This window comes from Panthera leo, chromosome D4, assembly GCF_018350215.1.
Source record: "Panthera leo isolate Ple1 chromosome D4, P.leo_Ple1_pat1.1, whole genome shotgun sequence".
Lineage (NCBI taxonomy): Eukaryota > Metazoa > Chordata > Mammalia > Carnivora > Felidae > Panthera > Panthera leo.
This window is the reverse complement of record NC_056691.1, coordinates 84,919,357-84,933,893: the sequence shown is the minus strand read 5'-3', so window position 1 is coordinate 84,933,893 and position 14,537 is coordinate 84,919,357. Positions and strand designations below refer to the sequence as shown.

Sequence of the window (14,537 nt, the reverse complement as noted above, 5' to 3'; positions counted from 1 at the left end):
TAGCAGTTGTAACTTTTCATTTCTGATTTTATTTGGGACTCTATCTTGCTAAGTCTGGCTAGAAGCTTATAAGTTTTGTTTCTCTTTCCAAAGAACCAGCTTTTAGTTTCATTGGTATTTTCTATTTTGTGGTTGTTGTTGTTGTAGTTTCTATTCCATTTCTTTCCACTCAGATCTTTATCATTTTTTCCTTCTACTAACTTTGGGCTTTGTTTATTCTTCTTTGTCCAATTCCTTTAGGTATAAAGTTAGATTGTTCATTTGGGATTTTTCTTGTTTCTTGAGGTAGGCTCTGTACAGCTATGAACTTCTCTCTGGGACAGCTTTTACTACGTCCCATAGATTTTGGAAAACTGTATTTCCATTTTCACTTGTCTCAGGATACATTTTGATTTCCTTTCATTTCTTTGTTACCCATTGCTTGTTTCGTCTCCACATGTTTGTGTTTTTCCCAGTGTTCTTCTTATAACTGATTTCTAGTTTCATACCATTGTGGTTGATAAAGCTGCTTGATATAATTTCATTTTTTTTAAAATATTTTTTATAGTTTATTTTTTTTACTTGAGAGAGAGTAGGCATGAGTGGGGGAGGGGCAGAGAGAGAGGATCCCAAGCAGGGTCCACTTTGTCAGCATGGAGCCCGATATGGGGCTCGAACCCATAACCATGAGATCATGACCTGAGCCAAAGTCAGAGACCTAACTGACTGAGCCACCCAGGTGCCCCTATAATTTCATAATCTTGAATTTATTGAGACTTGTTTTGTGGCCTAACGTGTGATCTATCCTGGAGAACGTTCCACGTGCACTTGAAAATAACGTGTACTCTGCAGGTTTGGGATGGAATGCTCTGTGTACATCTATTTCATCCATCTGGTCTAATTTCTTGTTTAAGGCCAGTATTTCCTTATTGATTTTCTGTCTGGATGATCTGTCCGTTGATGTAAGTGGGGTATTAAAGTCCCCTATAATTCTATTACTGTCAATGTCCTCCTTTATGTCTGTTAATATTTGCTTTATATATTTAGGTGTCCCTATGTTGGGTACATAAATATTTATGAATGTTGCCTCCTCTTCTTCCATTGACCCCTTTATCATTATGTAATGACCTTCTTTGTCTTTTGTTCAGTCTTTGTTTTAAAGTCTATTTCATCTGATGTGAGTATCATACTCCAGCTTTCTTCTCATTTCCATTTGTGTGGCATAGCTTCTTCCATCCCTTCACTTTCAGTGTGTGTGGGTCTTCAGATATGAAATGAGCTTCTTGTAGGTAGCATATAGATGAGTCTTCTTTTTTATCTTTTCAGTTACCCTATGTCTTTTGATTAAATGTAAATGGACTAAAAGCTCCAAAGTAATTACTGACAGGTGTGTACTTATTGCCATCTTATTGTTTTTTTGAAACATTTTTAAAACTCAAAACCACCACCCCTATGGAAGCGCTCCCACTTTCCTGTGAGACTCTGACCATCCCCACCCAGCGCCATGGGAAGGTCAGGGCCTCCTGGGGAAGACGACACACCCCTGCACACTGATGCTGACTGGACTAGATGCCTTGCCATGCCTGACCAGAAGCTTCTAGAGCCACTGGGTGTTACTTCTGGGGCTCCTGCTCTTTCCCCTCTTCTCTAACAACAGCATGTTGCAGATTGAGGCTGCCTTCAGCCTGGGTCCCAGAACAAGAAGACCTATGGAGCAGGACCCCAACCAACCCACAGTCTCCAACTTAGAACCTGAGTGACATACAAATGGCGGTGTTGTACTCCACTGCGATTTGGGGGCCTGTTACTGCAGCCTAACCCAAAGACTCATTAATATACCTACTTTGATCTCATTCTAAACAATGATCTTCACTGATATGCTATTATGGGGGAAATAAAAGGTTAAAGAAGCCATTCACATCTCATTCTCCCTCATGGGTACCCACCCCATCTTTCGGGAAACGCGGCTACAGCCTGAAGGAGGGAAGTGGATGGGTACCAGAGGATACGTAGCTCAAGCAGCATCTCCGACTCAAGGACCATGCAGATGAAATTCAGAAGGCTTGGAATTTCCCCCAAGAACTGTAAGCTCCACTGTCAATTTCATAACTTGCTGTGCTTGTGTGTGTGTATAACTGCTTTAAGAGTACATGTCAGTCAGAAGATAGACCCAATGTTCAGAAATGCTCACGTACGTAAGGAAAGTACATCTGAGATTCAAGGCGTGTTGGGAAGCATGCGGAAATCGAAGTCAAGGAGAGGACCATGTGGCCAGCTCTTTCCCGAAGCAGTTGGATTCATTATTTAACCCTCCAGCTACTGATTCTTCTTAAACTCTGACCTTCCAAATACAAAAGGTCCATACCTGCTCTATCACTTTGTAATTTAGATACTTGGCATAACGGATACCACTCAGCTCTCTAAAACTTTCAGTCGGCTCTATCGCACTCCCATCATTAACGGTCCACTTGCTTGGTTCAGGTAAATTACATTTGCATATGCAAATTATGCCTAAATACTCTATACTATTAATGTTATCTCTAATTACATAATAATAGTTACCAATTTCCACACGGATCAAACTTACAGTTTTGTAGCTATTAGGGAAATTGTGCTTTGTAATTAAGATAATCCTCATTTCCAGATGCTAATTAACTATATAATAATTAGTCTCATTCACTAATGCAAATTAAGGATTTTCATCTTTATTGATAAAGGAATGGCTTCTTATCGGTTAAGGAAAGATAGCCCCAGAAATCTTGCAGAGAAATACTTTTCCCCCCTCTAAAGGTTAAAAGGTAAATCCATTTTTATCAGTCTCATTTGAGAATGCAAATTAGGTCTGATTAATCAAGTCAGAGATAAATGTGCTAGTCTTATTTCAGGACAGAATGTATAGCTTCCTGAGTTCATCTCTTTTCCCCTTATAAATACTCAGATAAACAGAGTCCACGAAGCAGAAGCCCTCGTAACGGGAGCAATCCATCTACGGGCGGAGGAAAGCGTGGTGATACGAATGTCTATTACGGTACCTCGTTTCCCCTTCAAGTGTCAGGGAAGCATCTTGAAACGGCTGTGTCTTCATGGTTCGGCCGCGACGGAAACGGGCGAGCGGAGAATTTTGTGAGTAAATTGAGGAAAAAGGGAGAGCCACATTTGCTTGGATTATTAAGTTTTCTGTGCTCCAAACAGAATACAAACTGGCACCTCCCATCGTGACTAATGAGGGCTGCCTCGGTGAGAACAGAAGGGCTGACAGCCAGCGAGGCCTAGTTGGCAGGCCCCAGCCCGGGCCTCCCCGCATTCATCATCCGCTAAACCAATCCACCAATTCCGCACCACCATTTGTCATTAATTATGCTAATCAGCACACCATTACTCTCTGATGACACTGTAGCTGTTATTAGCTAGTTATGGCTTTTCAAAAGCACAACTTATTGTGCATGCACGGGCTGTGCGTGCATTAGCCTACAGGGAAGAAATGTCCAATTATGAAAAGAAGAAATTTGCTATTATCTTTTTATAACAAACCAATTTAGTAATTAGAAAAGTCTCTGAACTCATAGGTTCTTTCTTTCCCCCCCTCCCTTAAAATAATGGAAACAAAAAAAAAAAACAAAACAAAACGTGCTTTTCAATATTTCTCTGAAAGAAAAGGAACTACCGACGCAGATTTTTTTTGCGACACGTTTGAAAGTAGGGCCCGGGGAACGGTCACGCATGAGCATGGGGCACACAGAGATTGCTGTCGGGCTGGGCTTTTCCTTTCCAATTTCGAATTAGCAGGACTGCTTTATTAGGTATATTTCAGTCACTACGAATGCCTCAAAGATGAGAGCACACCCCTGTGACCTTTTACAGTTCACTTATGGCAGATCGAAGCTGTTCACATAACGATGCCAGACTGCGCACACCTTACCTGGCAGATGCTTACACGGGAAGCACGGCAAAGACCTCCTTTAACCCTCCCGTGCCCCAGCAACACCGCTAAGAGCGTCAATGCCGCTCAAATGACCTTGAAGATGTACAATTTGGCCAAATTAGCACGTGTCTTGTGCACAGTTTCTGGGGAAAAGGAGGACTGCTTTCAGACATGCGGAAGAACGGGAGTGCTCTGGGGTCAACAGCCAGAACAAAGCAGGAAGAGCAGACCCTTTTCCAGAACTCAGGGCTCATCAGAAGGGCTTGTGCTGACCCGGGAATGTTAGCAGGGCTAACCTGTGGGCGACTGTCCAAACCAGGCACTAATTCCAAGTTGTTGTGTTCAGGCTGGAGTCTTTACCACTAGTTTTAGAAGCTTAGTCTGTATTAAGAGCTCATTAATATCATCAGAGTAAATGGGCCTATTAAAACATCTTTAAGCAATATCTGAACATAAATCTCCCTAAACTATATTTAATGACTGTACTTAAGATACATTATATGCAAGTCTTAATGAGACATTAGATAGCATTTTGAAGATTAAAATTAGAGAATCCATATAAAGTCTGTCCACTTAATGTAGCCTTAAGCTATACTGATGAAAGCATTACTACCAAATTATTACTGCATTAGAACAAATATTTTTAATCATGTCTGATTTATGCATTCTCTTTTTCATATAATTTTCATTCTCACAAAAATATATTTTGAGTTGACCAAAGAGGGTGTGTGAAAGGTTTCAAGTTTTGGAAGTACTTAAGGAGGTCAAGTGAATACAGAATTTCACCAGTGCTGCCTTTCTGAACTGCACCGGGCTGTGGATCACATTTATGTTTGGTTTAACTCGCCATTGTAGAACTACAGGTAGCCAAATATACAGCATATATTCCTTCAAGACTGGACTAGATACAGAGCAGGATTTAATCAAAGGTGTCCCGAAGGCCAAGGTACACAGTACATACTACAGGACCCTGGTGGTGGTAACACCTGGGCATCCAACTGAATCCTTTTCTCGACTGGTCGGGGGAGATCTCAAACTCCCAGACAGCGACTGCCATCCTGCACTCCATGCCTCAGTGCCAACAGACCCAGACGGACAGCTACCCTCTGAGTTCTGAGGTTCACGGATTTATGTCTGTCTGTTTCATGGAGGTATCAGTGAGGTCCTGCTTCCACTCCAGGGACCCCTCTGGTGAAGAGCAATCAGTGTTGCTGTAGAAGAATATTTTTGACACCCCAGGGGCCTAGGGGAATGAAACTCTTTAAACAGATCCAGATCCACCTCAAGTTCAAGCGATGAAAAGTTCTCAAGGCCTGTGGACGACCAAGGTGGGTAATGGGCCAGGACCGTGCTACCTGGAGCAAGCAGCTGGGCCGGCCACAGAACGGTCTGTGTCAGTGTTTCTGCATATGGGATGTGACTCCAAAATAGAAATCTATATCCAGAGTCTCTCAAAGTTCCTCTAAGACTTAATACGCAGAGGTCTGTTTTGAAAACAAGTTAAACTTCAGATCATATACATAGAAATACTGTCCTTTATCTGCTACATATAAAATACCACACACCCAGGCGGGATTTTTGGGACAACAGGAAAATCTATCGCCTCCCACCGCCTTGGAAACCGCATCCGCCCCTGCGTCGAGATAACAGCTCTACAATCCCATTTTGGGGTGAATCTGCTCAGTCTTTCAAATCCCACCACCCGCTGAACTGTAGAGAGAATGTTATCTGAGAGCCTGGACACGGATAAGCCCGGATCCATGTCACCTGCGACCCGGACTCCGCTCTGACCCTGGCACAAGACGCTTTGCGACAATCAACACTTCGGGAAATGTGAGAGAGACGAATTATCGTTGAGGCTTTTTGGACTTTTTTTTTTTTTTTGATACTTTATCCCACCTTTTATAAATGCTATTCAATTATGAAAGGCTTCTGGGATTATGTAAATCAAGACAAGTCAACTGATGACACCTCTCTTAATAGAATGAGATTATCTGGCCCCCTTTTTCCCCCCCTTCGAAGAAAAAGCAAGTAGCACAATTTAAACAGTCTGCTCATTAAAGAGGACCCCTCCTTCAGCATGTAAAATCTGTAGCGTGCCTATGGCCATTTCCTTCTCTCAGATATTCTCTCCCCAAAAGGAACTACTTCATAGTACAATTTTGCGTTTTTAACTGTATGAATTAGGCATTCTTCATAAATAACAGCTATGTTCTATACACAGGAGCTCCTTTTTATTAGGGACACAGTAATGAACAATGAGCAATGTGTTCTATTATTCTTTGTCAAATCACAAAATGCTACATTAGAATAACTGTGCTGGTCAATGTAATATAGTAGATTAAATTCAACTTCTGTGGAAAAACCACTGTAAAACAGCATGATAAGAAGGCTATAAAAAATTTAATTTTACTCCAAACTCCATCACAAAAAAAATGGTGTGAAAAGTAATTTTGCATAATCAGTACACGCCATCTGGAACAATTAACCGATTTCTATAGAACTATGAGGATCAGTCATATCTGCTTATTAAAGATCAGAAATTATACAAGTAATAAATCCTTGAAAAAACTAAGCGTACTCCCGCCTGTCAACGCTATTTTAACTTCAAATACTGAAGAAGGCCTGATAAGGCTGAAAAGAAGAGATTAATATATGCAAATTACATCCAGCATTTAAAATCCCCACAACTGTCTCCGGTTTTCTGTCCCTTATTGCTGCCTTTATGTTTTATTCATACACCAACTCACCTGTCACTTCATAAGCTATAATATTATGGGGGTATTATTAAACAGCATAAAGCCGTGCTTTAATTGGAAAGCTTCATTGCATTTTCCAATTATTTGGAGTAAATTAAAAGCAGATGCACATAGTTTAATAAGGAGTCTAATATCAGTTCCGGGAAATCAAAATTCATTGTCATTACTATGCCGTGATAGTTTTGCAAACTGTACTCAATTTCAGAGGTTTTCAAAAGAAAATCTGTCTATGCAATCTGTTAATTGTCATTCGGTTAATAACTGTTTAAATATCCAAACTACACAGCAGCTTCCTATTAAAAAAAATTAAACTATGGGGTTGATGCGAGCAAACAAATGCGGCGGGTGCCACTCCTGGGCTGGACTTTTCCAGACTTGCCCGTTCACCTTAAAACAATGGAGGCTGGGAGAAACCCACCCACGCGGCAGCTTCGCCCAGAGGGGAGGACAAAGAACAACGGTTCCGTACTTCCAGGAGCACCGGAGGCTGCAGCATTATCAGACGGCTCTTGCTGGAAAAGGGCAGAAGCCATGTTATAAATTGTGTTTTTCAGAGGTCTGCGCTGCTCAGCAAAAAATTAGCTTCCAAAGTTTTAATTGGTCCTCCTAAAATAAATCCTTTTAATGAGTGAATTAACTGATTCAGGACACAAACACGGAAAAATCAAAGAAAGCAAATGTCATGAGCCATTTGTTTTTGAAAAAATGGACTCCCGAAGGGCCATTCCCTTACTGGTTCGTGACCCAGGAGCGGAGCGTTCCCCAGGCTCCGCAGGGGCTGGCCCCCGTGCCTACAAGTAGATTGCACCGCAAGACAAAGGACGATAGTCTAAGCCATTATGGATTTAAAGGAGCTAACTCTTAAAGGTTACTCCTCATAAGGAGTCGCGCTCACAGATGTAGTTATATTATAGCCGTGCAGCTACAAGTTGCCTACCTACAAATATATGTCGCTAAAGCATTTACACGTGAAAAGACACAGGTATACTCAAACTAGTAACATAACCTTTTCACTTTCACACTAAGTGACAGACTTTTTCAAATCTTAGGTGTGTAAATTAGAATAGGACAAGCAGTAATTGACTTTTAAACTCCACCCACTGTGAGGGCTACAATTAATCTGTTTTCAGTACCACGGCTGCTGTTCTGCCAAGTTCATAACTTGTAGGCTCTTTTCCCCAATCCAATTAAAACCCCGGAGTCTTTCTAAAAGGTAACAGCACAGAATTTACTCTTCCTCTCCCGTTTCAAAGGGCGGAGTGGCTAACACCCCAATCATCCAAGGGCAAGCCTCTCCAGACCAGAGAGGGCACCAAATGCTTGAACAGGAGAGCCTTCTGGCAAAGCAATGAGAAACTATGCTCAAAGATGAAGATAGAAGCAATTCCTGTGCAGTGATCCAAAAAATAGCATCTCTTTTTTTCAAAATTACCTGTTTTAATAAAGTAGACACACTGTGCCAACTGAACCATTTAATTATCTGCAAAAATGATGAATCAAAACAATAGTTTGCAAAAATAAATGACTAACCTCTGATTAAAATGTCTGTCCTCATTAAATCCAAGTAAAAGGTACAATATCTTTAAAAAAAAAAAAAAACAACGTAGCCTGAAGAAAGGAACAGTTCCTCACCATCAATAGATAGGCCTCGTGACCTCTCGTAAGATAGGGACATCAAGGAAAGTTGTTTGATCTACTCTCAAACGCAGAGCAAGGATGCCTTGGATGCCTGGTGTGGCCGTGTCGCCAGGCTGTGGTGTCTTAGAGCCTGGGGGCCCCTGGGCCTGGCCGTGAGCTTTGGAGCAGGGGACTTGGAGATCAGCTTGGTGGGTGGTAGGACTACATACCCTGAAATCAAGCCCTGGCTCACAGCTTTGTAAGGATTCTGGGGACCTTTTTCCCAAAGGGTTCTGGGATAGGAGGGGCAGGAAAGAAAGCCACAAACCAAATGGCAAAGACAAAGTCAAACTCAAACCATTTCAAGGGTTGAACATAGCTATGATCCTTTCTCAATCAGAGCTAACTGGATGAGAAGGGATACGGAAAATCAGAGGCTGATTTCAATGCGGAGAAGTTTTCTTTAAAATTGTTTTACCCAGTAGCAAACTAACATTTCAAGCAATTACTGATTTCTGGACTAGGATGGAAGTTTTGCTTTATGTTCCACCGAGAAGTCCCCCGTATTTGGCAGGGTCCCTGAAGGTGTGAATTCCCTTCTGGTTCTTCCTTAGGGAAGCAGCTGTTCCCTCCGACAACTGCATTTTTAGGTTGGGTGGCGGGGGGGGGGGGGTGTTGTGGGATGTCAAACTGCAGGGTGAGTAAGACCAGTGCTTCCTGAATAATGAGTAGCACTTTGCTGGAATAACAGTGTTTATGACAGTCATACCTGCTACAATTTCTGGGTGCCCATCCAGTACTAGGTACTTCCCATACATTAGCTGATCCTCAAAATACAGAAAATGAACTGAAATGTCACATAAAATGTCCAAAGTCACGCAGTCAATGCAGCTGGAAAGGGTGAATCTCGAGAACTGATCGAACAACAAATATCATTGAGTGCCTCCTGGCCCCCGGGCCCTGGGCTGGGCATTAGACCCATCCCAGTGAATGAGGGGCACCATTGTGTCAGCATCCCAGAAGGGACCCTGAATTCCAGCAGTGAACTCAGCACCGAATGAGATGTTACGACCAAAGCTGGATCAACTCTCTTGGAATTGAGAAACCAATCAGACAGCCAAAGTTTTATAAGAAGCATAAATAGCCAAGAGGCTTCTGACCAAAGAAGCTGCTCATTTGGGCCTACAAAAGGCACAACCATCTTTGGCAGAATAAGGGTGAATGAGGACTCTGTAATTCACGAGCCAAAGGACCTTCCGACAGGATTGACACGGGTGTTTTGTTAGCATGGGGCACACTTAAGGTAAACACGCAGGGCAGTGGAACATCAAGATGGGTGTGTTTACTGCCTCTAGGTAGCAAGCGATTAAGTACCTCTAAGTGTCTCACCAGAAACGATGCTTAGGGCCGACGAGGCAAGCTTTACTCTCTCATTCAAAATTATGGATGTTGTCTGGCCAGTGGATCATGAGATCGTTCACACTATAAAACAAGTCAGGCGTGAGAAACCTCTCTCTGACAAAGGATCTCAGCCTTGAATTAGAGTTCCGCATCACTCATTGTCTTAGAGACAATCGAAAGACAAATCTGGGAAATAAGGGGCCTCCTTCTCTGGGATATGTGACAAATATATTCCATCCAAATGTAGGCTGGAGCACGGAGATTTTTTTTTTTTTTTTTTAAATACAACAAGTGAGGACCATTGTTGGCCATTAATAAAAAGAAAGGGAAAATGCAGTGGATATGCAGGACACAAAACCCCAAATGCACCACAACGAATAGACTGAGGTATTCTGTCCACAGGAAAGGTGGCTTCCTTGTTCTAAAAGAGATCAGAATTTCTTTTGTCCTAACGTGAGCCAGCGAATGCACTCATTCTGCCACAAAAGTGAGGATGCTCACATTGTGTGATGAAGGATAACTTCTGATCTCACCCCCAAATCCTCCGTGGCTGTCCAACTTCTCCCGTTTCTTCCAAATGCCCCCAACTTCACTCATGAAGCCGTCAGGTGTTTAAATGCACTCAACCTGGAGTCTGACCCCGTGGTTGCTGTCTAAGTCGGCAAGGTCAAAGCTCGGGTGCTTGGTGGCAGCAGCAGAGCTCGGGGAGCCGGACCCGGGCAGGAGGGAAGCACGGGCTGGGCGCCGACAGGGACCCACAGGGTCAGTCACCTCGGGCTTGGATGCATCCTAGGAGCCCCGAGCCAGAGAATGAAGCTGCAAGGCAGGGGAGGCACGGGCAGGTGACTGTCACTTCAAACAAACGTCCTATTGTGGGCCTGGTCCAGGACCGCTGGGGCAGAAGGGGAGAACAGCTAAAGCTCAGTCCTAGTTAAGTGAAGGGGTGGGTCTGGGCCACCCACTCTCACCACAGGGCTAAGAAAAGACCACGGCAAGGGAGAATCCAGGTGCCCAGAGCTCCCCAAAGGTCACCAACAGCAAGAGCAGTGGTAGAGCCACCTACTGATGGGGGAGGAGGTTCCTGGAATATTCCCTTTCCTGGTCCGGAAAGATCCGAGAAGCAGTGGGAACAAGGGGCCATGGAATAATTACAATCACAGCAACACATCTATGGGCACTTTCTGTGCACCAGCTATGGTTCTAAGCCTCACCCCAAACCACGGTCATCCCCATTGAACAGATTAGGAAATTTAGGCACAAGAAAGTTAAGCTCCTTGACTCAGGCCGCTTAGCTTGAGTGAGGGAGCTGCACCTTATCCTTTCACCGTTCTGCCCAGCAACAGCCAACGGGGGGCCACAGCCACCATTCAGTTGCTCTGTGGATTCAGGAGGGGTCATCCGCCCAGTGTCAAGGACCTCGCTCTGATGAGGTTTCAGAGAGGACAATCCAGGGAATCACCTGAGATTTGAACAATGCCGAGATCTAATATCCCAAGTCAGTCCCAGAGTGATTCTCTCTAGGGGTGGGTGCCGTTTTCAGCTTCAGTTTGGCCCGGGGAGCAAATGGCCACGCACATCCTCGAGCAGCCTCCCCGGTGTGGGGATTTGGAACTTAGCGGCTGGATCAGAGGGACCTGGGGGTAAATCTCGGCCCTGCCCCTTACTAGCAGCATAACTGTGGAGAGATCGAAAGTTCTCAAAACCCGTTTCCCCCATCTGTAAAATAAAAATGTTTATAAAGATAAAATAAAGCTATTTATAAGAGAGATGTGTCTCACAAGGTTTGAGCATGGGAGCTCGGCAACACGGGCAGTTGGGCCTATGCCTACAAACCAGAGATAATGGGGGCGCCTGGGTGGCTCAGTCGGTTGAGCGTCCGACTTCGGCTCAGGTCATGATCTCACGGTTTGTGGGTTCGAGCCCCACGTCGGGCTCTGTGCGGACAGCTTGGAGCCTGGAGCCTGCTTCGGATGCCGGGTGTCCCTCTCTCTCTGCCCCTCCCCCACTTGTGCTCGGTCTCTCCTTCAAAGATAAACTTTTAAAAAAACATAAAATAAAATAAGATACTGGTAATGGTACAAGCCCTAAAGGTTTTCTTGGTAAGGATTGTTGGGGTGACAGGACAGAACGTGAGCAGGGTGCTTACGCAGAGCCTTGTACGGGCTAAGTGCTCGAGGAGGGTTAGGTATTATTAAAGTAAATTAATCTAATCCATTTTAATAAAAGCAAAAACCACCTCAGCTCCCTAAATGTGTTTAAATTAAAGAAGTTGCCTTAATTATGGCATTTCCCCCTCCCAGCCAACAGCCTATTACCGGGAGGGAGACAGAGCTAGAGAAAGACAGAAAGGCTGCCCTGGTATCAGCTGTCCTGAGGCAGGACTGTGTGTTGGGCCAACTAGGCTGCTTCATTTGCCCCAGAGAAACCCTCTGAAGAAAGGCAAAGGGCAGACGAAGAGAGGGGCTCAAGACGCTCCCTTGGTTTTCCAGCATTTCTGGGACTAGGCCTGCAGAGAGGACCCTGTGGGCTCCCAGGCATGCTGCCTACCAGGAGGGGACGTAGGACGGCAAAAGGGAGGCATGTTCCTGCTTGACAACCAGACACGGGACATGGACACACGGGGACAGAGGTCTCAGAGAGCCGGTTTTTCTCCAGGTGTTCCTGCGTTCGGGGACGTCCCAGTCAAAGCAGTGTTTGGATGGTCTGGGGGCAACAACCGCACACACTTGCCGGTGACACAGTGGGCACCGAATCCATAAACCCCGCAAGGCTCCTTCCCACGGCGTCCTCGACCCTGGGGGGCGGGGGCGGCCGCTGCCACCCCGGAGACGAGACCACGTGTGAGGCACAGGAAGCTTCCAGGAAACACGAGCCGAGACACCGTTCTACTTCAATTATTGATGCTGTTGTTGCAACAACGGAGACGGGAGAGATCTGGGATTTCAGATCCAGGAAGGCTTGGTGCTGTGCCTGCCATTTCGGGGCTCATCAGAGGGAGAACGGGGCCTGAATCTGGCTTTTCTGGCTCCTGCCCTGGTTCTTCCCGCTGCCCCTTGGCTGCTTTGCTCTTGGCTTGAAGCAGGGGATGCGGGCCATTAAACCAATGCCTGCCTGAGCTCGGCCTTGCTTAAAAACCAGAGAGAGAATTGAAAGCACAGCGGGAGGGTGGGGCTACCCCTTCAAGGGCACCGGAGTATCTGTCACCTAATAATTTTTAAATTTTTTTTCACAATGACGAAACTGGAAAAAGTCTTCAACTTTCTCCTGCTCGTGGAGCACAGGAAAGGCAGAAATGAAAGCCTTGAGTAGACAGCAGCCCCCTGGGCGGCCCCGCTGCCCCACGTACTTTTCTTCCAAAAAAATCCAAAGCCACATTGGGCGATTTTATAGAAGTTGCTGGCTCACTCTGCCAACCACTTCTCTCCTTCCTGCCCCAAGCCATCATTCCGTCACCCTCCTGAGAAAGGGCTCGTGGGCTGCCAGCCACAGAAAATAGCCCACTTCTAAGTGACGATGCGTGACAGAATGTCTCCGTTTCCAGGGGGTGCCGAGCAGAGCCATGCCAGAGAGCCTTTATTGCAACTTTGTTCGGACTGACGACGAGATTTTCTCCGAGCACTGTGATTACAGAGAAGTAATCTTACATACAAAATCATAGAAGAGCGGGTTAAGACGACAAAAACCGTGCTGGGCAAGAGCCAGTGTGTCCCGAGTGGTAACTCTCAACAAGTCTTTGGGCTCCTGCTCTGCTCACAGCCCTGCAGGGGAGGCGGGGATGGAGAGAAGGGACACTCCTGTATTGCTTCCCGATTTCTAAAATGTTCCTCTACCCCCTGGTTCCTCACACTGATGCTGGGAAGGCGGCAGTCCTTACTGAATCGTTTCACAGGTAGGAGCACCTAGCGTGGAGTGAGTTGCCCAAGGTAACTTAGTGTATGCCCGTGCACTGGCACAACTCTGGTGGGGAGCCATCCACACGTGTTGTGTGGTGCACAACCTGTGTGGTCATTCGCAGTGGCTCTGTGTGATGGTCACATGTGCTTCTGACTGCAAATGTCCCCTCAGTCACCTGCTGAACCTTCTTCCACAGGCTTCCTATGGTCCTCGGAGGGAGCATGGGGCTGGGCACACGGAGCTCTCAGGGTCTGCTAAACAAATAAAGGAGTTAACAACCTTTCTTTTCACCTTAGTTTAATTACAACCTCCTTGATTCAGGAAGCATGGAAGGCATGGCGTGCCTGGGTGGCTCAGTCGGTTAAGCGTCTGACTTTGGCTCAGGTCATGATCTCGTGGTTCTTGGGTGCAAGCCCCACGTCGGGCTCTGTGCTGACAGCTTGGAGCCTGCTTTGGAGTCAGTGTCTCCCTCTCTCTCTCTCTCTCTCTCTCTCTGCTCCTCCTCTGCTCGTGCTCTGTCTAGCTCTCAAAAATAGGCATTTAAAAAAATTAAAAAAAAAAAAAAAAAAAGAATGGAAGGCAGCCTCCTTCCTCACTGCCCATAAACCTTTGTTGTCTCCAAGCGCTCACAGGTGAAATCTCTCCAACGCAAAACAGCGTGGGAGTATATAAACCAGGAAGAGAGCAGTCCCAGACGGAAGAGAATCAGAAAAGCTTAGTGGCAGTTTGGGGACAGGCCTTCAAAGATGGGCCCACAGAGAAGGTAGGTCAATCTGAGCCATTTGACCGGCAGGGGCAAACGCACAGAGAGACAAAGCTGAGGACACGGGAGTGACACAGGTTGGGGAGCACAGGTGAAGAGCAATGGAGAGAAGGCACCGGCAAAGTAGAGGCTGGCCACCAGACAGCCTCAATGCTGGGCAAGCGAGGTGTGAATTCACACGGTGGAATGGGGCAGGCATGAA

The 14,537-nt window shown here is 45.5% G+C and overlaps 1 protein-coding gene across 9 annotated transcripts in view; it reads right to left on the bottom strand.

Annotated features, from left to right (window-relative positions):
• The window catches only part of MVB12B (multivesicular body subunit 12B), a 196,799-nt gene that overhangs the window by 59,647 nt on the left and 122,615 nt on the right, over positions 1-14,537 (bottom strand). Inside the window, exon 8 of one of the 9 annotated variants that reach the window (XM_042914055.1) lies at positions 11,691-13,823. The exons of the other annotated variants lie outside the window; for them this stretch is intronic. Coding sequence (XP_042769989.1) covers positions 13,774-13,823 — 50 coding nt within the window. The 3' untranslated portion in view covers positions 11,691-13,773. Of the gene's footprint in view, positions 1-11,690; positions 13,824-14,537 lie in introns of those variants that run through there. 9 annotated transcript variants of the gene reach the window in all.